Source organism: Heterodontus francisci, chromosome 2 (assembly GCF_036365525.1).
Source record: "Heterodontus francisci isolate sHetFra1 chromosome 2, sHetFra1.hap1, whole genome shotgun sequence".
Classification (NCBI taxonomy): Eukaryota; Metazoa; Chordata; class Chondrichthyes; order Heterodontiformes; family Heterodontidae; genus Heterodontus; species Heterodontus francisci.
The window spans coordinates 130,563,034-130,590,554 of NC_090372.1; the positions used below are offsets into that span (position 1 = coordinate 130,563,034).

The 27,521-nt window shown below is 44.3% G+C and overlaps 1 protein-coding gene across 1 annotated transcript in view; it reads left to right on the forward strand.

Annotated features, from left to right (window-relative positions):
- Window positions 1–27,521, forward strand: part of LOC137380771 (ATP-binding cassette sub-family A member 13-like) — a 330,301-nt gene that overhangs the window by 256,445 nt on the left and 46,335 nt on the right. The window contains exons 54-58 of the mRNA XM_068053109.1: window positions 5,278–5,367; window positions 11,017–11,098; window positions 12,348–12,475; window positions 13,173–13,260; window positions 24,367–24,475. Coding sequence (XP_067909210.1) covers window positions 5,278–5,367; window positions 11,017–11,098; window positions 12,348–12,475; window positions 13,173–13,260; window positions 24,367–24,475 — 497 coding nt within the window. The remainder of the gene's footprint in view (window positions 1–5,277; window positions 5,368–11,016; window positions 11,099–12,347; window positions 12,476–13,172; window positions 13,261–24,366; window positions 24,476–27,521) is intronic.

The window sequence follows — 27,521 nt, forward strand, 5'->3', positions numbered from 1 at the left end:
AAATTAGCCAGGATTCATTCTCATGACCACTAACCAATAATCTGTGCTGGAAATGACCTATGTGTAGACATTGAGCGAGAACAGCTGTGGGCATATCTGTGATGTCCTGCATAGTTAAACAGCTAACTGATGTTCACAGTTCAGGCTCATGCATGCACCATGACACCATATCCAGGACAAGTTAGTGTCTTCAGTTGTGTGAGGTTTGGGCTGGGGGATTTGAGGGGCAGAATGTGTTAATCTCCAAAAGTAATGAAGGCATAGGGGATATCTATGAAAATCCAAGAAATATAGTGCAGCACTCTTAGTCTTCATCATGTTTTATATTTGTATTGTAAGTAAAGCATTGGTATTAATGGTGAGGGTATCAGTGCTCACTGTTACTCAGGACTAAATCGGACAGCAACCTCCAGTGTCCGTACATGTGCAGTTAAGCACAGAAATCAGGAAGTTGCTGTCCATGTCGCCCTGCTGTTCCTCAAATGCCATCAGTATCTCACCAAGAGAAAGGAATTGGACAAACACCTGAAGAGAAAAAATTGGCAGGGCTGTGGGGAAAGGGCAGGGGAGTGGGACTAGCTAAATTGCTCTTACAGAGAGCTGACATGGACACGATAGGCCGAATGGTCTCCTGTGTTGTAACCATTCTATGATTCTATGATTTCTCAACTTTAACAAGTTTTCATGCATTGGGACTATTCCGGGTTCTGACCCTGCTTGTGACAGCGGTACACCCTTTGGTGTGATCTTATGGAAGGCGCCCAATTAACAGGCTGCCTCTGCATTTGCCATCCGATTAGGGATGGTGGGTGGGCACCAGACATGAGAGGGCCAATCAGAGAGGTCGAAGGGAAGGGTGGTCAGTAGTCCCACTGAGAATGGTGTGTGCTGCTCAGATGTGAAGAGGAGAGGGCAGCACAAGATGGGGGGGGGGGGGGCGGGGGGCGGTGACATCCATGTTTGAACTGGCAACCACATCCTGATCCCCAGCAGAAGTCGTTTGATCCATCTGCAGGGGAAATGCTTCCAATTGAAAAGATTTCCCATGGGATCTGCTGCAAAGTATGATTTGGTTCCTTTAAATTAACCTCAGCATAAGCCTGTTATGGTGTTCCGACCTCCTGTGCTGTTCTTGCCTCCTGTGAGGAGATGGCTCCATTCGGAAAATATAATTGAAGTGACAAAATAGAGGCTAATTAAACTTTTAAGTACCTTAGTTGGCTACCTGCCACTACCAGGCAGGTAGCCGTTGCCACTGGGTCTGCCTTCGGGAAAAGCGCAACGATGCGGGAACATGTCAGTGAGCCGGCCCAATGCATTAATTTCAGACGCTCCCTCCTCTCTCCCGAGCCCCTGCCTCCAAAGTTGCCTCTGTGGGCTGGGAATATTCTGGCCTATGATTCAGCATTCAAACATATGGGCTGGAATTTTACGCCCCACCCTCTGAGCGGGATGGTGACGGGGGTCATAAAATTGAGTGCGAGGTGGGGGGGGTGCCATTCCCGATGCCGTTCCACCCCCATTGCAATTTTACGAGTGGCAGAAACGACGAGAATTGGCCTGCCCGCCCAGGCTAATCAAGGCCCATAATTGGCCAATTAAGGGCAGCTGAGGTCCCCCAGGAGGCCGCCAAGTAAAACCTGGCAGTCTCTTTGCGGGATGGGAGGGGCCCTGCTGATCGGGCACCCTGCGCTCCACGGAGGGCTCCCCCATGCCCCAACCACCCCCACTAGGTACTACTCCCCCCCTCCCCACCCCAACCAATCCACTTGCTTCACCAGGGCCCAGCCGATTGTCCCCGGTGAGGCCCCAGACACTTACCTTGTTTCTGGCTCAGCGTCCCTCTTACTGCTGAAGCTGGGTGCAGTCCCAGCAGTGGCCACCGCTCCCTTAGAGGGACAGAAGTCCTGCCCAAGGCCAATTAAGGGCCGGGGGCGGGAGGGGGGGATGGTGGGTGGGGGGAGTGCTGTTGTAAAACCTTGGCGTGGCTCCCCAGGCTTGGCAGAGGCGGGCTTGCCTCCGTCTTTCCGGCCAGTAGCAGGGCCTCCTACCCAACGTAAAATTCCGGCTTTTACCAGGCTTCATTTGGAGGCATGCAGGAAACCCTTATGGAGATGTCGGGTCTCCAATTTAAATATGTTAATAACCAATTAATTCTGATTTTAACCCAGCATTCTGGCTTTAACCACCAGAGCACCTGCTTCCCAATCTGTCTGAAACTTTCCAGGGTCAGCAAGGCAAAAGCACAGCAGGAATTCATTGCTCAGTGAAATTGACAAGTTGGAATGCCATTAAAGTATGAAACAACACAGCTACTTCCTTGCCTATGAAAAAGACCTCTGCTCAGAAGTTCTTTTCAGAGTGTGCTTTCATTGCTTTACAGGTGATTTCCAATTTTTTGGAAGTCATTTCATCTGTCTTGGACTTCACTCACCTTGATTTGCACTCCCTGCTGTCAGCCTTCACTGCACCACAGGAATAACTTATACAGCTCTACCTTGGATCTCTGATGAAGAACAAGAAGAGCAGCAACACCAACACAAACAGCACCAGCAGCAAAAGGAGCAACACCAACAGCAGCAATAGCTGTCTTCTCCTCAGCCACATGCAGCTCCAGAGGGTAGAGGGGATGGACACAGAGCTTCAGCTGAAAGGAGGCGAGACCCCCAGCACAGGGTATACAGGCAGAGGATCAGCTTTCTCAACATGATGGAGCAACAGTGTCTCAGGGGGCTCAGACTTTCATGGCAGGTCATTGCTGACATCTGCAGCCTCCTGGAACAAGGCCTCCTGCTCAGTGGATCAGGTGGTCACACATTGCTAGTGGCCGTCAGGGTCACCACAACCCTGAATTTCTTTGCCTCTGGCTCCTTACAGTGATCTGCTGGTGATATCTGCAGGATTTCACAATCAGCTCCTACAAGTGCATCTCCCATACTTCCAAGCAGCAAGAGCTGGTGGCTCCTTGGAGACCCTTGAAAGACTTGGCTGATGACATCTGTGAGGAGCCCTACCAATGATGCAGAGGAAAGGCACAACCCAAGTCACATGAGCACAAGAACACTCAAAAAGAAAGCCATTGGGTTTCTGAATATACACGGACAGATCTGTGTGTGGCCTTCGGTATGTACCAGCAAGGGCCTCCAGAATGGTAGTGATCTGCTGTACCTTACACAGCAGTGCACTGAAGAGAGGACCCATCCAGGCACTGTTCAGATAACCTGAGTGTGTGAAGCCTTATAGCACAACGATGCTGAACCCACTGCCTCCCCACGTCCAGCCAAATAATTCCCAGTCAGAAATCCCTTCATCTCATTCACACCCTTTGCTCGTCTTCCACTCTGGTCATATCATTCTCCTAAAGGCTAATATCCATTTGGAAAGCAGGAGGCAACAATGGAGATGAATGGACAATGGAAACTTGAAATAAAATGCATGATTCATTTACAATTTGCAATACAACAAAACGCCGATATTTTAATAATCGCCCAAGTGAATCCATTGTGCAAATAAAAAGTTTTTATTTTCCTTTTCTGATTACATCTACATGGTGCTACCCCTGTGGCTGCAGCAGACCTAGAAGCAGGCTGCTCACTCCCTGCTCTGACAAGAAATTCAGGGTTGTGGTGACCCTGACGGCCACTAGCAATGTGTGACCCACCAAACACAGCCCCACCTGCACCTGTACAGGGCAAACTCGGTCATCGGGGCAGGAGGCAGCGTATGGGACTCTTACTGAGGGGGTGAGGGCAAAGGATGAGACTTGGGAATGCCTTGAGCAGAATCCTCACTTCCACCTGCCCTTTCTCCATCTTCCCTGTCATGGCCCACTCACACTTCCCTGCTAACCTGCTGAGAGGGAAAATTCTGTGTGATGCTGGTCTCCTCTATGCTCCTTAGCAGTGAAGGAGGCTGTTGGCAGCCAAGCCACCCAGCATCTCGATGTGCATGCCCTTCAGCCCTTCATGCCCATCCTATGTGCCACCCATCAAGGTCCTCATGTGAATCCTCTGCAGAAGAACTCATCTGCTACCTCACCCTACTGGAAGCTGGCAAATGAACCATCCTTCATGCCTATTCTTGCTGCAGCCCACTTGTGACCACATGGCTCAGCATGTGCTGATCCAACTCTAAAATAGCCTCCAAGGTACAAGCAGTGCCAGTATCTAAGCTGTCTACAAATGTCATATCAAGTGCCAGATCCTCTTAGTGTTGTGCTATTCCTCTTTCTCTTCCTCCTTGAGATGCTGTGGCTGGGCAGGCAGCTGCCTAAAAACAGAAAATCTGAAGGGGAAGTTTGGTGTGAGGGAAAGAGGGTGGATGGGCAGCAAGAGGCCTATGGTCACACCATCTGCTGCTTGTTCATCGTGCCATATAGCAGAATGAGTTGAGAAGGGACATAAGGCATAAACATACTGTCATCCTTAATGTTTTCAGCAATGCCAGATGACATAGGTTCTGTTGTTGCTGATTTGATGATGCTGAGAGCCATCTACTCCATAGAGCTCAGGAGATGCAGGCATCTTTCTTCCCTGCCAGTTCTGCTCTGCCCCTTTCTATTGTTACCAGCTTGTCCTGCAAGAGAAAGATCAGATTGTCAGTGATTGTGTAGCACTGTGGGTGATGTTCCTGCCGTAGCTGAATAGCTGAACATATGTGAAGGCAGGGCTAGGTGGATGTCAGGCTGCCATCATTGGTAGGTGTGTGGGGATGAAGTGGACCACCTGGATGTTAGGCATGAGTCCTGAGTGCCGGGGAGTGCTGCTGGGTGAGTGATGAGGGTCTGGTGCAGCGTGAGAGGCTGGTGTTGTGGTGGGCAGGTGATATCACGTGGAGATGCATTTGCTGACTTTGAGGTCATATTCACTTTCTTGTGGCACGGCTGCTGGGACCTCTGGGTCCAGATGCTAGGCTTTGCTGTACCTGGCTACCTGTTTCCCCTCCATTCTGAGGGTGGTCCTTGAGAATCGTCTGTCCCCCAGGGACTACAGCAACTTTGCTCCTTCCCAGCCCCACATTAATGTGTCCATCGCCACATTGACTATCCTGGAACCCTCTCTCTGCCCTGGTGTTTAGTTTTTTCATAATTTAAATTCCACCTTTATTCAGTGCAGCTTCCGTTTAAGAGAATCATCCTATTTTGGAATAATTTGTACTAATCAGTATATCAGAATACAGATGTTCCTATCTCCCTGGAATTGTCTGAATAGGCTGCAGTTTGTAATTTTACATTCACACTCTTCCTGTGGCTAACCCTGATTTTCTTATTCTCTACAGTTCTGGTGAGAATGATTTTCTAAACCTAACTTCTGTGTTACTGAAGTCTTTGAAAATAAATGAATCCTGTATTGGCCAAGCCTCCAATCTGTAAGTAAACAGTACCTTTCATTCTTCTCATTGACGTTATGCTCATAAAGGGATTTTAGTGCTAGCAAGAAATATAAAAAAAGACAGTAGAAGCTTCTACAAGTATATAAAAAGGAAAAGAGGTGTTAAAGTAAACACCGATCCCTTCGAGGATGAGACTGGGGAATTAATAATGGGAAACAAGCATCCCAAGAATAGTAGAAAATCGAGTGGCAAAGGGGAGAGAGGAAATTAAAACAATCACAATCACTAGAGAAAAAGTACTAGCAAGACGAATGGGAGTAAAGGCTGACAAGTCCCCTGAACCTGATGGCCCGGATCCTAGGGTCTTAAAAGAAGTGACTTCAGAGATAGTGAATGCATTGCTTGTAATCTTCCAAAATTCCCTGGATTCTGGAAAGGTCCCAGCGGATTGGGAAACGCAAATGTAACTCCTCTATTCAGGAAAGGAGGGAGACAGAAAGCAGGAAACTTTAGGCCAGTTAGCCTAACATCTGTCATTGGAAAAATTGCTAGAATCCGTTATTAAGGACGTAGTAACAGGATATTTAGAAAGTCATAATACAATCAGTTGGAGTCTACATGGTTTAATAAAAGGAAATCATGTTTGACAAATTTATTAGAGCTTTTTGAGGAAGTAAAAAGCAGGTGGATAAAGGGGAACCAGTTGATGTGTATTTGGATTTCCAAATGCATTCGATAAGGTGCCAAATAAAAGGATACTACACAAGAGCTCATAGTGTTAGGGGTAATATATTAGCATGGTTAGAGGATTGGCTAACTAACAGGAAATAGAAAGTCGGGATAAATGGGGCATTTTCAGGTTGGCGGACTAACTAGTGGAGTGCCACAGGGATCTGTGCTGTGGCCTTAACTATTTGCAATTTATACTAATGATTTGGATGAAGGGACTGAGTATATTGATACAAAGATAGGTAGAAAAGCAAGTTGTGAGGACACAAAAGAGTCTGCAAAGGGATATAGATAGATGAAGTGAGTGGGCAAAAATTTAGCAGATTGAGTATAATGTGGGAAATGTGAGGTTGTCCACTTTGGAGGGAAGATTAGAAAAGCAGAATATTATTTAAATGAAGAGAGACTGTAGAATACCGCAGTACAGAGGGATCTGGGTGTCCTCGTACATGAATCACAAAAAGTTAGCATGCAGGTGTACAGCAAGTAATTAGGAAGGCAAATGGAATGTTGGCCTTTATTGCAAAGGGAATGAAGTATAAAAGTAGGGAAGCCTTGCTGCAACTGTACAGGGCATTGGTGAGACTGCACCTCGGGTACTGCATACAGTTTTGGTCTCCTTACTTAAAGAGGAATACACTTGCATTGGAAACAGTTCAGAGAAGGTTAACTAGTTGATTCCTGGGATGAAGGGGTTGTCTTATGATGAAAGGTTGTGCATCTTGGGCCTATACTCATTGGAGTTTAGAAGAATGAGAGGTGCTCTTATTGAAACACATAAGATTCTTAGGTGACTTGACAGGGTAGATACTAAGAGGATGTTTCCCCTCGTGGGAAATCTAGAACTAGGGGGCATAGTTTAAAAATAAGGGCTGTCCCATTTAAGACGGAGATGAGGAGGAATTTCATCTCTCCAGAGGGTTGTTAATCTTTGGAATTCTGTATCCCACAGAGCAGTGGAGGTTGGGTCATTGAATATATTCAAGGCCGAGTTAGACAGATCTTTGATCTGCAAGGGAGTTAAGCGTTATGGGGGGCAGGCAGGAAAGTGGAGCTGAGGCCACAATCAGATCAGCCATCATCTTATTGAATGGCAGAGTGGGCTCAAGGGACTGAATGGCCTACTCCTGCTCCTATTTCTTATGATTGGTTGAGTTAGAGTCCACAGAAAAAAAAGGTATACAGTCTGTGGAGTTTGGTGATTTGGCTGGCTTCTAGCTGAATTCGGTGGTCCTGAGGCTTTTAGCTTGAAGAAGTAGATGACTGGTTCAGTTAATCTCTTGGAGATAGTGATGCAGATGATTTCTCCAACACGGTTGAAGGGTTTAATGGTAAGAGATTGCAGAGCTCTGAGATGCAGAGGGATCTGGGTGTCCTTGTGCATGAATCGCAAAAGGTTAATATGCAGGTACAGCACGTAATTAGGAAAGCTAATAGAATGTTATCGTTTATCGTGAGGGGAATTGAATGCAAAAGTAGGGAGGTTATGCTTTAGCTATACAGGGCATTGGTGAGATCACGTCTGGATTACTGTGTACAGTACTGGTATCCTTATTTAAGGAAGGATGTAAATGCGTTGGAGGCAGTACAGAGAAGGTTTATTAGACCATTACCTGGAATGGGCAGGCTGTCTTATGAGGAAAGATTGGAGAAGTTAGGCTTGTATCCGCCGGAATTAGAAGAGTAAGAGGCGACTTGATTGAAACATATAAGATCCTGAGGGGTCTTGACAAGGTGGATGTGGAAAGACTATTTCCCCTTGTGGGAGAGTCTAGAACTAGGGGTCACTATTTTAAAATAAGGTGTCGCCCATTTAAGACAGAGATGAGGAGAAATGTTTTTTCTCTCAGAGGGTTGAGTGTCTTTGGAATTCTCTTCCTCAAAAGGTGGTGGAAGCAGAGTCTTTGAATATTTTTAAGGCAGAGGTAGATAGATTCTTGATAAGCAAGGGGGTGGAAGGTTATTGGGGGTATGTGGAGTAATCAGTTCATCCATGAACTTATTGAATGGCGGAGCAGGCTTGAAGGGCCGAGTGGCCTACTCCTGCTCCTATTTCGTATGTTCGTAGCTTCTTGGGTTTTTGGTTGTAGCTGGAGTATGGCAACAAGCAGGATTTGAAGCTTGCAAGCTGGAATGGAGAGAGAGAGAGGGGACCCTCACTTGAGTCTGCATGTGTCAGAATCCAGATACTTCTCCTTGCTGCTGCAGAGAAAACACCAGTTTAAAAACCACAGTTGGGGGAAGGGCTTGTCACATGACAGTCACTCAGTGATTCAAACATAGTAATTAGCAGTATTTCTTCTGCTAAAAGAAAAAGAACAGTCAATTCCCTTAAACTTCCTGGGTCTTGGTTCTTGCTGGGATGAGCAGAATTTCTTCTTCCTCACAGGCCTTGCAATGTAGGATACAGTGTTGCAAATTAGGTGGCCATCTTAAGCTGCTAGCAAAGTCATCTTTTATCTGTTCATTTTTAATATTTCTTTAAAGAAATATAAATTCAGGTTTCCAGTCAGTGGATTAAAGAAAATTATCATTCAACAAAGCAACATTAGTTTTTTCAGGGTGTTACAAAGCTCATATCTACCTAATGAAGGAATACAAGGCCATATTTAGCAGGCTGCAAAAAAAACCTTTTATTTTTTGATTGGTACAGTCCAAAGTCATGCAGACCAGTTAACTCAATAAGGAATGGCTACTACTTGACCAAAGCCCAGCACATAGAAGTTGTCACTAAAATAAAAGCAAAATACTGTGGATGCTGGAAATCTGAAACAAAAACAAGAAATGCTGGAATCACTCAGCAGGTCTGGCAGCATCTGTGGAAAGAGAAGCAGAGTTAACGTTTAGGGTCAGTGACCCTTCTTCGGAACTGACAAATATTAGAAAAGTCACAGATTATAAACAAGTGAGGTGGGGGTGGGGCAAGAGATAACAAAGGAGAAGGTGCAGATTGGACCGGGCCACATAGCTGACCAAAAGGTCACGGAGAAAAGGCAAACAATATGTTAATGGTGTGTTGAAAGACAAAGCATGAGTACAGATTAGGTGTGAATACACTGAATATTGAACAGCAGCAAGTGCAAACCTGAAGAAAAACAACCTGAAAAAAACAGTGGGTAAGCAAACTGAACAAACTAAGATGAAATGAAATAAATGCAAAAAAAATTGTAAAAAATGTAAAAAGGAATGTAAAAAAAAAGGAAGAAAAAATAACTAAAAATGAAAGTAAAATGGGGGGCTGTCACGCTCTGAAATTATTGAACTCAATGTTCAGTCCGGCAGGCTGTAGTGTGCCTAATCGGTGTCCGACCCATTCCCCGCACCTCTACCCTCACCCCTTCCCCTCCCTCCCAGAACCGTGACAGGGTTCCCCTTGTCCTCACTTTTCATCCCACCAGCTCCATATCCAAAGGATCATCCTCCGCCATTTTCGCCACCTCCAGCGTGATGCCACTACCAGTCGCATCTTCCCCTCCCTTCCCCTGTCAGCATTCCGAAGGGATCGTTCCCTCCGCGACACCCTGGTCCACTCCTCCATTACCCCCACCACCTCGTCCCCGTCCCAGGGCACCTTCCCCTGCAAACGCAGGAGGTGTAATACTGGCCCATTTACCTCCTCTCTCCTCACTATCCCAGGCCCCAAACACTCCTTTCAGGTGAAGCAGCGATTTACTTGTACTTCTTTCAATGTAGTATACTGTATTCGCTGCTCACAGTGTGGTCTCCTCTACATTGGGGAGACCAAACGCAGACTGGGTGACCGCTTTGCGGAACATCTCCGCTGAGTCCGCAAGCAGGACCCTGAGCTTCCGGTTGCTTGCCATTTCAACACTCCCCCCTGCTCTCATGCTCACATCTCTGTCCTGGGATTGCTGCAGTGTTCCAGTGAACATCAACGCAAGCTCGAGGAACAGCATCTCATCTACCGATTAGGCACACTACAGCCTGCCGGACTGAACATTGAGTTCAATAATTTCAGAGCATGACAGCCCCCCATTTTACTTTCATTTTTAGTTATTTTTTCTTCCTTTTTTTTTTACATTCCTTTTTACATTTTTTACAATCTTTTTTTGCATTTATTTCATTTCATCTTAGTTTGTTCAGTTTGCTTACCCACTGTTTTTTCAGGTTGTTTTTCTTCAGGTTTGCACTTGCTGCTGTTCAATATTCAGTGTATTCACACCTAATCTGTACTTATGCTTTGTCTTTCAACACACCATTAACATATTGTTTGCCTTTTCTCCGTGACCTTTTGGTCAGCTATGTGGCCCGGTCCAATCTGCACCTTCTCCTTTGTTATCTCTTGCCCCACCCCCACCTCACTTGTTTATAATCTGTGACTTTTCTAATATTTGTCAGTTCCGAAGAAGGGTCACTGACCCGAAACGTTAACTCTGCTTCTCTTTGCACAGATGCTGCCAGACCTGCTGAGTGATTCCAGCATTTCTTGTTTTTGTTGTTGACATAGAAGTTGTGTCTGTGCTGTCATTATTCACATGATTGTAGCAGGATCACAAAGTTACTAATACTTAAATCAGACATCCAGGGTTGTGGCATGAACTTAAGAATATCAACAAAACCTTTCAAACCTCCTATCTGTGGACGTCTCAGTTTAATACCTCATCTGAAAGACAGCACAACCAATCATGCAGCACTCCCTCAGTACTGCACTGAAGTGTCAGTCTAGATTATATGCTGAAATTTCTGGAGTGAAGTTTGAAACCACAATCTTTGAAATGAGAGTGTTACCATTGAGCTAAGATGACACAAGAAACTAGGAGGATCAACTTTGTTAGATATCTGTGCTTCTTACAGTAGTCTTGACTTTGACCTGTTGTTTGACATAATATAGAATAAATACATATGCAGACAAATCACAAAGTTGATTTATATGGTATATATTTATTTTACTGGAAAAATATTTAAATGATAAACTGATACATTGTTTTTTCTTAGGAAAAGTTCTTCATGCTGGTGGAATGGGACTTCAGAACCACAGAATTTTGTGGGCCAGTGTAATTGCAATAATGGCTATCAGGTAGGAAAGTTCAATGAATTCTCAATACACACTGAATACAACTGGGAATATTAATTAATAAGACAAGCTGTATTCATGCCAGTTAGCAGTGAGACCTCACTTCCTCAGATCTCCCAGTGTTCCCATGAGTTGTAACACTTGTTGCATTCTTCAACTGTGAAGGTGTTTTCAATATTTCACACTTGAAATGACTAGTTCTGGAAATGAGAGTCCATAATGAAAATCAGTGGAAGGAAAAAGAAGCAAAACAAATTCAAAAGATTCAATAAACAGAAGGAGAAAGGAATGAACGAAATTAATGACAGGCTTACAAACTGGCAAATCCAATAGAACATCATAAACTTGTTTTTATATGTTGCCTTTAGCATAATTAGACATCCCAAGGTGCCTCACATGAGTGTTATAAAGCAAGATTGGACATGATCCACATAAGTAACAATGGCCCAGATTTTGCAGTAGTCTTGACAGCAGAACTGTCAGCGTTCATTGTCTTTACTCCATTGAAACTGGCAGCAACTTCTGGAGCCCACACATGTGCTGAACAATGCAATAATCCAGAAGTTGCTGTCAGCGATTCTGCACTTCTCCAGACAGGCACCCAGAGAGTGCAATTAGTGAAAATCAATCACTTAAACGGTGTTAGTCTCACTGTGAAAACGCTTGAAAAAGACCTTGTTGAATGAAGTGTAACTGGATTTTTAGCAGTGTACTAACTTCATAATTACCGCTAAACACATATTTCATTTATATATCACTTCATTTATATATCGATCCAAATAATGCTAACTCTTGGCTTAATGTAGGTTTAAATGTGTACCTTATGAAACGTCTGTTTAATGTTAACATATAGTTTAACTGATGGGAACTGTCCCTTATTATAATTGTGCTAAAATATAATTAATTGCAGCAGTTAAAGAGTCAATTTAAATTCTAGATTTCTGATGCTTTCTGCCTCAATACCGTTTTAAAAAGGCATCAGAGTAGAAATCAGGACTCATTGCACTCATCATCTACACCATTGGTCAGTTCCCAGGACTCAAAGCTATAGAATTTGTTATCTTCCTCAGTCTTCGCCCACCTACAATCGATAAGCTTTTGAAACTCAAGCTTTTTTTTCAGCTAATCATTACTTCCTGATTTGCCTTGCCGACTGTTTCCTCAATCTTTGTGGTATCTTGCACTGCGGGTCTTTACCCACCATGTAGGTATCTCAGTAAAAGAGATGTAACTTATTATATTTTCCTTACAGCAATGTCCTACACCAAATACCACAGTGTCCTACTACAGAAATAATGAGGGAAACTTCCTGTACAATCTCACAGGTTACAATCTGGAAGACTATTTAATATCAACAGAAAACACGTTTGGACAGAAAAGGTAAAACACATTTGGCCCAATCAACCTTATGAACCATAAGTTTAACAAAAACTATAGCTGCATGCCTATATGCATATTGTATGATATGAATCAGACATACATATTGTTTTGTACTTGCATCTGTTTTTTTTGCTTAAATTAGCAACAAATGGAAATTAAATCTTAAAATTGGACACCTGCTGTCCATTGTCAATGTAAGTTATTTTTACTATTACAATTCAGATGTGAGTCCATCCCAGATCAGAAACAGTTATAGTCCATGTCATAAGTAAATGAAAAAGCTCTGTCTAAATGCCATCAGTTTAAGCCAGAGTGCACTTTTCCTTCATGGATTTTGGGCCCCTGGAGGCTGACTTACCCTGCCTGCTGTGCTAGTGGGTGTTATTTGGGAGGTGAACATTCAGATTGGGATGAATAGAGAAGAAAAAGGTAGAAAGAAACATTGCACCATGTAGGAAAGCCTTGTCTGATGCTAGGATTGAAGCTTAAATTGGGAAAAGAGATGATAGCCTGCACCATCCTCTACATGAAAGACTTAAAGGTAGAAAAATAGTTCATTTCCAATTATAGTCAGCCCATCCCTAATATCAAAAATCTTAAATGCATGCTAAGCATTGCTATGAACTTAAATGTGGATTTTTTGATTGCTATCCAATTTGTAGTAATCACTTGTTCTCAACACTTGTTATATTAAAAGATTAGGAGGATGGTCAATTGGACACAAGCTGCCTGATGAGCTAAAGGGAAACAATTTCACTCAATTTGAAATCAACTCTTTAATGAAGGTAAGAACAGTCCATGCAACAATAAGCTTTTATTACAAGGTTATTAGTAACATGTCTGTGTATTGTTGGAGGAACAGTACAATGGGGCGAGAAGCATTTTTAAGAGGACACTGAATTCACAGCTCAATGAAGTTATTCTCCATTTTTCTTCACCCTTTCTGGGAACAGACTTCATTGAATGCTGCTTGCCTGTGCTGCACGTGCAGGGCTTATGATTCCAGGTAATTTCCCTCCATTTCCATCTCTGCACCATCTTTAGAAGGAAGGAAAAGTGTTTAAAAAAAGAAAGGAAAAGAAAGACATACATTATTTATAGCACCTTTCTCAACCTCAACCAATGAAGTAGTCACTATAGTAATGTAGGAAACAAAGAAGCCAATTTTTACACAGCAATGCAATATTAACTACATCATCTGTTATGAAGTGTTGCTTGAGGGATGAGTATTGGCCAGGACACCAAGGAAAATGCCTCTGCACATCTTTGAATAGTTCCATTGGATCTTTTATATCCATCTGAGAGTGAACACAAGGTCTCTGTTTAATATTTCATCTGAAAGACAGCACCTCTGACAGTGCTGCACTCCCATAGTACTAAAATGGAGCATCAGCCCAGATTTTATATTCATAGTCCAGAAGTGGGATTTGAGAACACAACCTTCTATCTCAGGGATGAGTGTGTTACCACTGAGCCACAGATGACACAAGGGGTATGGACACTGCAATGAGGGAGGCAGTTCAGTGAGTTTTATATCACAAAGACAGGAGATTGAGTCAGCTGTCTGTCTTCCAACCTCTCAAACCATCTGTTCTTTTGCACTGAATTCATTCAGAGCCAATTAAAATTGCAATTACTGTACTTTTGTAACTTTGACCCTGCCCATTTCAATTTTTTTAAATTTGTTCTTGGGATTTGAGCATTGCTGCAAGTCCAGCATTTATTGTCTATCCCTAATTGACCTTGAGAAGGTGTTGGTGAGCTGCCTTCTTGAACTTCTGCAGTTCATGTGGTGTAGGTACACCCACAGTGCTGTTAGGAAGGGAGTTGCAGGGTTTTGACCCAGTGACAGTGAAGGAATGGCAATATAGTTCTATGTCAGGATGGTGCATGGCTTGGAGGGGAACTTGCAGGTGGCGGTGTCCCCAAACATCTGATGTCTTGTTCTTCTGGGTGGTAGAGGTCATGGTTTGGAAGGTGCTGTCGAAGGAGCCTTGGCGAGTTGCTGCAGTGCATCTCACAGATAGTTCACACTGCTGCCACTGTGCACCAGTGGTGGAGGGAGTGAATGTTCAAGGTGGTGGATGGGGTGCCGATCAAGCGGGCTGTTTTGTCTTGGATGGTGTCAAGCTTCTTGAGTATTGGACCTGCACTCATCCTATCAAACAGAGAGTATGCTATCACACTCCTGACTTGTGCCTTGTAGATGGTGGACAAGATTTGGGGAGTCAGGAGGTGAGTTACTCACTTCAGAATTCCCAGCCTATGACCTGCTCTTGATGCCACAGTATTTACATGCCTGGTCCTGTTCAGTTTCTGGTGAATGGTGATCCCCTAGGATGTTGGTGGTTTGGAGTCAGCAATGGGAATGCCATTGAACGTCAGGGGGAGATGGTTAGATTCTCTCTTGTTGGAAATGGTCATTGCCTGCACTTGTGTGGTGCGAATGTTACTTGCCACTTATCAGCCGAAGCCTGATTGTTGTCCAGATCTTGCTGCGTGTGGGCATGGACTGCTTCAGTATCTGCAGAATTACGAGTGGTGCTGAACATTGTGCAATCATCAGCGAACATCCCCACCTCTGACCTTATGATGGAGGGAAGTCATTGATGAAGAATCTGGAGATGATTGAACCCAGGACACTGCCCTGAGGAACTCCTGCAGTGATGTCCTGGAGCTGAGATGATTGATCTCCCACAACCACAACCATCTTCCTTTGCATTAGGTATGACTCCAACCAGTGGAGAGTTTTCCCCCGATTCCCATTGACCTCAGTTTTGCTAGGGCTCCTTGATGCCATACTCGTTCAAATGCTGCTTTGATGTCAAGGGCAGTCACTCTCACCTCACCTCTGGAAGACAGCTGTTTTGCGCCAAGGCTATAATGAGGTCTGAAGCTGAGTGATCCTAGTGGAAGCCAAACTGAGCATCAGTGAACAGGTTGTTGCTGAGTATGTGCCATTTGATAGCAGTGTCAATGATTTTGCTGATGATTGAGAGTAGACTGATGAGGTGGTAATTGGCCGGATTGGATTTGTCCTGTTTTTTGTGGACAGGACATACCTGGGCAGTTTTCCACATTGTTGGGTAGATGCCAGTGTTGTAGCTGTACTGGAACAGCTTGGCTAGGGGCATGGCAAGCTCTGAAGCACAAGTTTTCAGCACTAGAGCTGGCATGTTGTCAGGGCCCATAACCTTTGCTATATCCAGCATCTTCATCTGTATTTTGATATCATGTGGAGTGAATCGAATTGTCTGAAGACTGGCATGATGCTGGGGACCTCAGGAGAAGGTGGAGATGGATCATCCACTCAGCACTTCTGGCTGATGATTGTTGCAAATGCTTCAGCCTTTTCTTTTGCACTGATGTGCTGGGCTCCCCCATCATTGAGGATGAGCATGTTTTTGGAGCCTCCCCCTCTAGTTAGTTGTTTAATTGTCCACCACCATTCATGACTGGCTGTGGCAGGACTGCAGAGCTTTGATCTGATCTGTTGGTTGTGGAATCGCTTAGCTCTGTTTATAGCATGCTGCTTCCGCAGTTTAGCGTGCAAGTAGTCCTGTGTTGTAGCTTCAACAGGTTAGCACCTCATTTTAGGTATGCCTCGTGCTGCTCCAGGGATGTTCACCTACTGTCCTCATTGAACTAGGGTTGCTCCCCTGACTTAATGGTCATGGTAGAGTGAATGATATGCCAGGTCATAAGGTTAGATTGTAGTTGAATACAATTCTGCTGCTGCTGCTGATGGCACAGCGCCTCATGGAGGTCCAGTTTTGAGCTGTTAGATCTGTTCTGAATCTATCCCATCTAGCATGGTGGTAGTGTGAAGATGGGACTTTTTCTCCATATGTGTTGTGGTCACTCCTATCAATACTGTCATGGACAGATGCATCTGCGACAGGTAGATTAGTTAGTAGGTTTTTCCTCTTGTTGGCTCCCTCATCTCCTGCCACAGCCCCAATCTGGCAGCTGTGTCCTTCTGGAGTCGGCACGCTCAATCAGTAGTGGGGGTACCGAACCATTCTTGATGATGGGCACTGAAGTCCCCCACCCAGAGTACAGTCTGTTCCCTTGCTACCCTCAGTGCCTCTTTCAAGCGGTGTTCAACATGGAGGAGTACTGATTCCTCAGCTGAGGAAGGGCAGTAGGTATAAATCAACAAGAGGTTTCTTGCCCATGTTTGACCTGATGCCATGAGACTTCATGGGGTCTGGAGTCAATGTTGAGGGCTCCAATCTATGACAATCTGGTAATTTGATGATCATTATTAATGAGACTAGCATTTCATTCCAGATTTATTAAATGTTGCCCTGAATATCCCATTGCTGGACGACAAAATTTTCCCTCAACCAGTGTCATAGAGTCATAGAGTTATATAGCACAGAAATAGGCCCTTCGGCCCATTGTGTCCATGCTGGCCATCAAACACCTAACTATTCGAATCCCATTTTCCAGCACTTGGCCCGTAGCCTTGTATGCTATGGCATTTCAAGTGCTCATCAAAATACTTCTTAAATGTTGTGAGGGTTCCTGCCTCTACCACCTCTTCAGGCAGTGCGTTCCAGATTCCACCACCCTCGAGTGAAATTTTTTTTCCCCTCAAATCCCCTCTAAATCTCCTACCCCTTACCTTAAATCTATGCTCCCTGGTTATTAACCCCTCCACTAAGGGAAAATGTTTCTTCCTAACTAACCTATCAATGCCCCTCATAATTTTGAATACCTCAATCATGTCCCCCCTCAGCCTTCTCTGCTCCATGGAAAACAACCCTAGCCTTTTCAGTCTCTTCTCTTGGCTGAAATGTTCCAGCCCCGACAACATCCTGGTGAATCTCCTCTGCACCCTCGCCAGTGCAACCACCTCCTTCCTCTAGTGTGGTTCCCAGAACTGTACACAGTACTCCAGCTGTGGCCTAACTAGCATTTTATATAGCTCTATCATAACCTCTTTGGTCTTATATTCTATGCCTCGGCTGATAAAGACAAGTATCCCATTTGCCTTCCGAACCACCTTATTTACCTTTGCTGCTGCCTTCAGTGATCTATGGACAAGTACACCAAGATCCCTCTGATCTTCTGTACTTCCTAGGCTCCTACCATCCATTGTAAATGCCCTCGCCTTGTTAGTCATCCCAAAATGCATCACCTCACATTTCTCAGGATTAAATTCTATTTGCCACTGCTCCGCCCATCTTACCAGCCCATCTATATCTCCCTGTAATCTAAGGCTTTTCTCCTCACTATTTACAACACCACCAATTTTCGTATCATCTGTGAACTTACTTATCATACCTCCTATATTCACATCTGAATCATTAATGTAGACTACAAGCAGCAAGGGTCCCAGCACCGATCCCTGCGGTATACCACTGGTCACAGGCTTCCACTCGCAAAAACAACCCTCGACCATCACCCTCTGCCTCCTGCCACTAAGCCAATTTTGGATCCAATTTGCCAAATTGCCCTGGATCCCGTGGGCTCTTTCCTTCTTAACCAATCTCCCATGCGGGACCTTATCAAAAGTCTTACTGAAGTCCATGTAGACTACATCAATTGCTTTACCCTCATCTACACATCTCATCACCATCACGATCTCCCCCTGACAAAGCCATGCTGGCTATCCCTGATTAATCCTTGCCTCTCCAAGTGGAGATTAATCCTGTCCCTCAGAATTTTTTCCAATATTTTCCCAACCACCGATGTTAGACTCACCAGCCTGTAATTACCTGGTTTATCCCTGCTACCCTTCTTAAATAATGGTACCACATTTGCTGTCCTCCAGTCCACTGGTACCTCTTCTGTGGCCAGAGAGGATTTGAAAATTTGTGTCAGAGCCCCTGCTATCTCCTCCCTTGCCTCACATAACAGCCTGGGATACATCTCATCTGGGCATGCGGATTTATCCACTTTTAAGCCTGCTAAAACAGCTAATACTTCCTCCCTTTCAATGCTAATGTGTTCAAGAATATCACAATCCCCCTCCATGATATCTACACATACATCGTCCTTCTCCATAGTGAACACAGATGCAAAGTAATCATTTAAAACCTCACCTATGTCCTCTGGCTCCACACACAGATTGCTACTTTGGTCCCTAATAGGCCGCACTCTTTCCTTGGTTATCCTCTTGCCCTTAATATACTTATAAAATGCCCTAGGATTTTCCTTTATCTTGCCCACCAGTGTTTTTTCATGTCCCCTCTTCGCTCTCCTAATTACTTTTTTTAAATACCCCCCTACACTTTCTATACTCCTCTAATGCCGCCACTGTTTTCAGTGCTCCGAATCTGCAATAAGCCTCTTTTTTTTCCCTGCTCCAATCCTCTAAAGCCCTTGTCCTCCAGGGTTCCGTGGACTTGATGGTCCTACCCTTCACCTTAACAGGTACATGTTGGCTCTGAACTCTCACTATTTCCTCTTTGAATGACTTCCACTGGTCTGATGTAGACTTTCCTACAAGTAGCTGCTCCCAGTCTACCCTGGCCAGATCCTGTTTTATCATATTGAAGTCGGCCTTCCCCCAATTTAGTACCTTTATTTCTGACCCGTCTTTGTCCTTTTCCATAACTACCTTAAATCTTAGAGTTATGGTCACTATCCCCGAAATGTCACCCACTGACACTCTACCACTTTTTCAGCTTCATTCCCTAGGATTAGGTCCAGTCCTGCCCCTTCTCTTGTTGGACTTTCTACTTACTGGATCAAAAAGCTCTCCTGTATGCATTTTAAGAATTCCGCCCTCTTTAAGCCTTTTACATGAAGACTATCCCAGTTGACATTAGGTAAGTTGAAATCCCCTACTATAATTACCCTATTATTTTTGCACCTCTCTGAGATTTGCCTACATATCTACTCCTCTATCTCTCCCTGACTGTTTGAAGGCCTGTAGTACACGCCCAGCCAAGTGATTGCCCCCTTTTTGTTTTTAAGTTCGACCCATATAGCCTCATTTGAAGAACCTTCTAAGATATCATCCCTCCTTACTGCAGTAATTGACTCCTTGTTCAACAGTGCAATACCACCTCCTCTTTTATCTCCTCCCCTGTCATGCCTGAAGATTCAATATCCTGGAATATTGAGCTGCCAGTCCTGCCTCTCCCTCAACCATGTCTCTGTGATAGCAACAATATCATAATCCCATGTGCTAATCAATGCCCTCAATTCATCTGTTTTACTAGTAAGTCTCCTTGCATTAAGATAGATGCAATCCATCCTTGCATTTTTCCCTTGTGCCTTAACAGGTCTATATTTGCTCTGTTTTCCAGACTGACTCAGTTTCTCTTCTATATTTGATTGTGCATCACCCCCTTCTGTACCTCCACTCTGTTTCCCATTCCCCTGCCAAACCAGTTTAAACACCCCCTGCAACAGCACTAGCAAACCTCCCAGCAAGGATGTTGGTCCCATTCCAGTTCAGGTGCAACCCGTCCAACTTGTACAGGCCCCCCCTTTGCCAGAAACAGACCCAGTGATCCAGGAAACTAAAGCCCTCCCTCCTGCACCATCTCTTCAGCCACGCATTCATCTGCTGTATCCTCCTATTCTTATACTCATTAGCATGTGGCACCAGGAGTAATCCAGAGATTACAACCTTTGAGGTCCTGCTTTTTAATCTGCTACCCAGCTCCCTAAATTCTTGTTGCAGGACGTCATCCCTCTTTTTACCTACGTCGTTGGTACCAATGTGTATCACGACTTCTGACTGTTCACCCTCCCTCTTCAGAATGTCCTGCAGCCACTCCGTGACATCCTTGACCCGAGCACCAGGGAGGCAACATACCATCCTGGAGTCACATTTGCGGCCACAGAAATGCCTATCTGTACCCCTTACGATAGAATCCCCTAACACTATAGTTCTTCCACTCCTTTTCCTTCCCTGCTGTGCGGCAGAGCCATCTGTGGTTCCACAAACTTGGCGGTTGCTGCTTTCTCCTGGGAGGCCAGTGGTGGTCTGCCTGGACAGACTGGGAGCCCATCCTCCATAAGTAATCAAACCTGACCCAGGAAAATATGTTGGCGCCTCTGTGGGCCTGGATTTATTTGTGGAAGCTCTGTCCTGATCCATTTCTGGTGGTGATATTGCTTTTAAGGCAAAATTCCCCCTCTTGTGTTTGTTTCAAGATTCAGTACCATTATTTGCTCAAACTGAGTTGAACAATTTGGGAGTGAATTTTCTTGAGGGTTTTCTCATTCGCCCACAATTTGCATCTTTTTAATGGGACTTGTTGTGGTATAACTTTAAATTCCATATCAAAAATGGCTGTCCATCACCAGATAGATGTGATGTACAGATCCATGTGTAACTTCCTAGTACTGCTATAAATAAGTTAGCATCTTCAATAAAAGTACCCATCTTTTCGGATCACCAATCTTGTCTGTGTGATTGGTGTGTTTGTGTTAAGCAAGGAAACACAACAGGCCTCTGCCAAAGTTACAGTGAGTGAGCAGGAGAATCCCCATGGAGATTCACCCCCTTTGTTTTGCATTTTCTCATCTCAGCATAAATTACCAAAAAACATGGGATCACACTTGCTAAATCTGAACCTTTCACAGCTCAGCAGTAGCCTCTAGCCTCTGCCTGCATCACTGTACAGAGAAACAAAGCCAAAAATTGCTATCTCAAAATAAGTGAACTATCTTAGGTATTTTGAAAATTGAAAATTGGCTTCTCTTTCAATCCTTTCTGTCTGTCTCATTTGGGCTTCCTGCCTCACTGCTTAGATTTCATGAGACTTGGGAGCTATCCAGGTTGATGTTGAATCTTTCTAACACTAAGCACTCATTACTATTTCAGGCTTCACTCTCATGCACAGATGCAACTTTTCTGAACATTGGTACCTGAGGGAAAACATCTTTTACCTGTTATCGCTTTATTTTTTTACATCTAGTGAGATTAACATGGAAGAATATTTCAGGAATCTTCAGTGGAAGAAATGAATGAATGCTGTGGCTTTAGTAGGTAACTGAGAGCTGCCTGAAGACTTGTTTAATGAGGCTATTAAAGGCACAGAGGTTAAGTAGAGCAGTGCATTGATCTAGAAAGGGACTTCTAGAAATAGGGCTAATGTGGGACAGAGGAGGGGGAGGATCCACCGACCATTATAGAGTCAAAGGACCTGAGGGCACTGAAAGGGATGGAAAGTTGTAGGAGATTACAGAGGTCGGGTAGCGTGAGACCATATAGAGATTTGTAGATGCTCAGTTAGCTGCAGTGTTTCTCTTTTGTGTATACATTCCTCCAGTACTTGCAGCTAACCATGCCACCTGAAAGTCTGAGGTACAGAGGGTAGCCAGCTGCTAACTGCTACTATGAGCTTCATAGAACTGAGGTGGCTATTATCTGTGCCAGCCACTGGCTTGAGAAGGGTCAGTTGCCTCCCTATTATAGGTGCTGGGACAACCTGGCCACACCAGCATATTCAGGCATCTGGTGGACATGACAGAACGATTCACTAGATCTGATTTTCTGTGAGAAAACTAGATCCTAAGAAGACATGTCTACCAGGTCCCTAGTGATGGGTACATTCCCTGAAAGGCCACTGATTGATGTAAATGCAGACCAGATAACTTTCAGTTGCACAAATCCTCCATCAATGTGCCTTTCAGTGCACTCTATGGCAGCTAAACAAGTTGCCTTGAGGCCACTAATACTGTTTCAGAGACCCTGCCCATAGGGGTGACCTCTGCAGGCCTTACTGGAGTGGAGAAACCATTCCTCGTGAGGAGAAACCATGGTAGTGAACTTCTGCAACTGAGTGGTCAGATGCAGCACATTCTGACACAGTCCAGAATGTCTGTACGTGGGTGCACTGCTCCAGTAGCATTTTGCATTTGATAGTAGGACCAATGAGATCTGTGTCCTGTAGCTCCACAGCCAAGACCAGGCAATGCTGGATCTTTCAATGGAAGACATCATCATCTTCTTCATCAACTTCCCTTCTTTAGAGCCATTTTTGCCTTGTCTCACCCTATGCTACCCCTTCCTGATCACTATCATGATGACCCTGATTGCTTATCCCTGGGCTTGTGCTTGGAAATAATGGAATTCATGGTGGGATGGGTGGCGATGTATGGGCAGGCAGCAAGTTAGCACCACTTCCTCTACTGCATTAGGCACATTAGTCTGAATGATTTTCATGAGGATGGAGTATGAGATATTGGTTTGTGGTAACAGAACAGTGATCCCCACTGAATCATCAAGTGTGGCATACAATAACAAGAGATTTACTGAGGAGAAACTTGGCCTTTTATACCTCAGAAGGAAGAAAGGTATCATCTAGCCACAATCCTCTGGCTGCCACAATGTTCATCAGCTTCTCCATCTTCAAAGCTTCTGCCAGTGGTTTATGCAAAATAGTGAGTGCCTTCTCCTCGCAGTTGGTCAGTTCTTGAAGATCAGCCATGTCTCCTGCATGGACAGTCATCAATTTTTCCTGCATAATGATTGCAGGCAAGGATAAAAGTCTGCCTTTTTAGGTTTATGAAGGAATTTAGAGGGGAACGGGATGGCAGCATGCAAATTGGAAGACCCATAACCAAGTGGGTTGACCCTGAAAGTGTAATTTGGTATCATGCAGTTTGTTGGTGATTGAGCAGTCTCTTACAGGTATATCGATGGACAGAAATTTGGAAAGTGAATATGGTTACTTCACAATGTCTGAAATAGGCACAGAGTGATAGTGTTTGAGTCAAAAGGATCAGAGGCGAAGTGGTTCTGGTAGGTTCTTCAGTGAGGTATATGTCTGTTGTGCTTCCATCAATGGTAAGGAGCAGGAGGAAATCTCAGCACATGAATTACCCTCTTCACAGAACTACTAAAACTAACATATTGCACCTACTTTTGATTTTCAAATCACCTAATTAGACAGTACATCATACTAAATAATACCCCACTGGAAGTGGTTAGCAAATTCTGCTACCTTGGGTTCACGGTGACAGCCAATCTGTCCCTTGATGCAGAGCTCGAAAGACGCATAGGGAAAGCAGCTACCACGTTTTGGCTGACGTACATGGGATAACACCAAGCTGACCCTTAGGACTAAGCTTATGCTTTCTCAGGCCTGTGTTCTCAGAACCTTGTTGTATGGCTGTGAAACATGGGTAACTTACAGCTACCACGAAAAGAAGCTCAGTAATTTCCATCTTTTCTGTCTGCTGCGCATTATGCATATAACTGGCAGGACAAAATCACAAATGTGGCAGTCCTCTCAAAGGCAGAGCTCCCAAGTGTGTTTGCACTAATCAACCAGAGGTGGCTTCATTGGATCGGACACATCTACAGGATGGAAGACGGTCGCATACCCAAGGGCCTTCTGTTGGGTGAGGTAGCCAGAACTAGATGACCGGTGGGGCACCCAAAGCTCCACTTCAAGGATTCTTGCAAGCATTACAAGAAGGCCCTAAATCTTGACTGTCACACCTGGGAGTCGCTAGCTGGCGACAGAGGGAAATGGCGACACATCCCGTGGACTGGTGTGCACTACCACGATGACCAGTTGCTACAGCAGTTTGTCAACAGGTACCAACATCAATAACAACAACTCACAGCATCACTTGGCAGCTTCACATATGGCAGAACCTGCCTCTCAAGGATTGGCCTTCACAGTCATCAACAAAGGTTCACCAAGAGATGACACCCCACCTAAGTGGTTGTTTGTTGCATGTCCATTATCTTTCATAGATGGCAGGATGCCAACCCTAATTATACACACTACGCATCTGTGAGGTGAGGGAAATTCAAGGCCCTGAGAACCATCCTGTGGTGAATGACCAGGTGGTTGGAAATTTCTTTCTATTTATGTTTATTAACAATTTGTTTCTGTATTATAAATAATAGAACTGGATCTGTGAAAAGTATGGTAATATTATTGGTACTTATGGTCTATTCATAGGTGTGGTACAATCAAAAGAGCTTTCACACAGAACCAGCCTACCTGAACCAGCTCAATAACCTCATCCTCTGGGCCAACCTACCACCGGGCACTGACTGGACACAATACGGTATGATAAATAAAAGCATGTCCGAAGGGATAATGTTGGAGAAATGTAAACATTCTCACTTAGATGTTAGGTGGAACTATGGACTATTGCTATAGTTTAATAACTTTCCTGCTGTAGTATGTTTTATTGATCACAACAACTTGCATTTATATAGCACCTTTAACGTAGAAAATAATGTGCCAAGGCACTTCATAGTGATTCATAAGAAACATAGAAACATAGAAAATAGGAGCAGGTCTAGGCATTTCGGCCCTTCGGGCCTGCACCGCCATTCAATACGATCATGGCTGACCATTCAAACTCAGTACGCTGTTCCCGCTGTCTCCCCATATCCCTTGATCCCTTTAGCCCTAAGAACTATATCTTATTCTTTCTTGAATATATTTCATGATTTGGCCTCAACTACTTTCTGTGGTGGAGAATTCGAAAGGTTCACCACTCTCTGGGTGAAGAAATCCCTCTTCATCTCAGTCTTAAATGGCTTACCCCCTTATTCTTAGATTGTGACCCCTGGTCCTGAACTCCCCCGCCATTGGGCAAGATCCTTCCTGCATCTAGTCTGTCCAGTCCTGTTACAATTTTGTAGGTTTCTATGAGATTCGCTCTCATTCTTCTAAACTCTAGCGAATACAAGCCTAATCGACCCAATCTCTCTTCATACGTCAGTCCTGCCATCCCAGGAATCAGTCTGGAGAACCTTCGCTGCACTCCCTTCACAACAAGAACATCCTTCCTCAGATAAGGAGACCAAAACTGCACACAATACTCCAGATGTGGTCTCACCAAGGTCTTGTATAATTGCAGCAAGACATCCTTGCTCCTGTACTCGAATCCTCTCGCTATGAAGGCCAACATACCATTTGCCTTCTTAACTGCCTGCTGCACCTGCATGCTTACTTTCAGCAACTGGTGCACGAGGACACCCAGGTCTCGCTGCACCTCCCCCTTTCCCAATCTATCGCCATTCAGATAATAATCTGCCTTTCTGTTTTTGCCACCAAAGTGGATAACCTCACATTTATCCACATTATACTGCATCTGCCATATATTTGCCCACTCACTCAACCTGTCCAAATCACACTGGAGCTTCTCTGCATCCTCCTCACAGCTCCCACTCCCACCCAGCTTTGTGTCGTCTGCAAACTTAGATATATTACATTTAATTCCCTCATCTATATCATTACTATATGTTTGGTAAGAAATGATTGGATGACAAGCCAAAGGAGGCAGTATTAGGATGGGTGATCGAAAGCTTGGTCAAAGGGTTTTCAGGAAGGTCTTAAAGGATGGGAGAAGGTAATGGAAATGCGGAGGGGTTTAGAGAGGGAATTCCTGAACATGGGGCCTAGACATGCTGAAGACACATCATCAATAGTAGGGTGAAGGGAGGAGAGGATGAATAAGAGCTATGTTCCTTCTAAGCTGCGTGACCGCAACCTGAAAGTTCCTGCGCAGGCTGCGCACAAGTTGGCCCTTTAAGCGACCACACTGAAAGGGTTAATGTCTGGGACAGTGTGAGTAACATGTTCCACAATGATGATGTAAAGATCACGTAGGAAAGAGACTTGAGAAGAAGCAGCAGCATGAGCATCAGAGGAGTTAGATATGTTTAAGTAAAGTGTATATAGTTCCTGAAGTGTAATAAATAGTTATAGTTCAACCTTACCAAGAATCAGAAATCTCTGTGAGCTAGACTAACCAAGCATACAACATGCAAGTGTGCAACCATGCACAAAATGTAAAGCAGCTGTGCACTACAGAATGAAAATTAGAGGGTATGTTGCACAAGAGTGGTGCAATGTCACATAGAGGGACTGTTTTGGGAATGGTGTAGAGCTGGAGAAAGTTATCGAGCTGAGGAGGGTTAAAGCCATGAAGGGATTTAAACAACAGGATGAAAATTTTAAATATTAAGGAATTGGGGGATGGGGAGCCAGTGTAACTCAGTGAGGACAGTGGTCATGGTTGAGCAGGACTTCCTGTGGTCTAGGATATGTACAGCAGAATTTTTGATGAACTTAAGTTTCCAGATGATGGGAAGTGATTATAAAGGTGATTCTGTAAGCCTAAACTCCCAGTGTGGAAGCTGTGTTTACAGGAAGTGTCGGTTGGAGATAAGCTGTAACATTGTACCTCCAATTTCATAACTTAACCATTCCCTACAAGTGTGGCTCCCTCTTGGGAGGCGGGGACACAAAATCGCAGAATGATGCCTTATGTAACATCCTTTTTGTTTTTTGGTAAGTATTCTGTCACTTGATCATTTTTTTTGTCCAAATCGGAAATGACTAATTACCTGAAGAGTTTGACCTGTGATAACGTTTCTCAAGGAATGAGCGTTTGTAAATCACAACAGACTTTTTTAAAGCCTATGTCTTGAGGTAAATGTTTCTGATGAAAACTGCCAATTTTAGGGGGTCTTGTCTAGACATGTAGGGAAATGTAGTGGGGAAGCCTTCTCTGCCTTTAAAGGTAGCCACATTTATTCCTTCAGCCCTTGATAGGTCTGATCTGTAATGTTTACTGCTGGCCGTTCCAGCTGCATGTATATGATGGTGGAAAGGTGTGACTTGCTGGACCTCCTAGCTCTGTTAATGTCTACCTTCTTGAAAAAATGTCTGTATACAAGAAGCATTCAGAGTTCTTTGTTGACAAAAGCCAATCAGTATCAATGATGAAGCCAGTAATGTGCTACCTTTCTCCACTGCAGCTGCTTTGTGCCCCTCCCCATAAAGATTAATTGAAATAGGACTCCTGATCCCTTTTGTTGCTCTGAACTTCCAGGACTTTTCTTTATCAAGCAGTTGGTGACCAGTCTATTTACTTTGCTACAGCAACACAGTAATTGCCTGTCTTGGTGAGCTCCCATTGCAGAGCAGAGATATGTGTGGGAGTCCACTGTATATCTTATTGACCCTGACCCACGTTGAATTATTTGATTTCATCTGGATGCTAGTAACAGCCCCAAAAATGGTCTCAACATCTCTGTTAGAAAGTGGAAAATTAGCCAGGGTATTTACACCTGATCACTATCTAGCAACCCCTG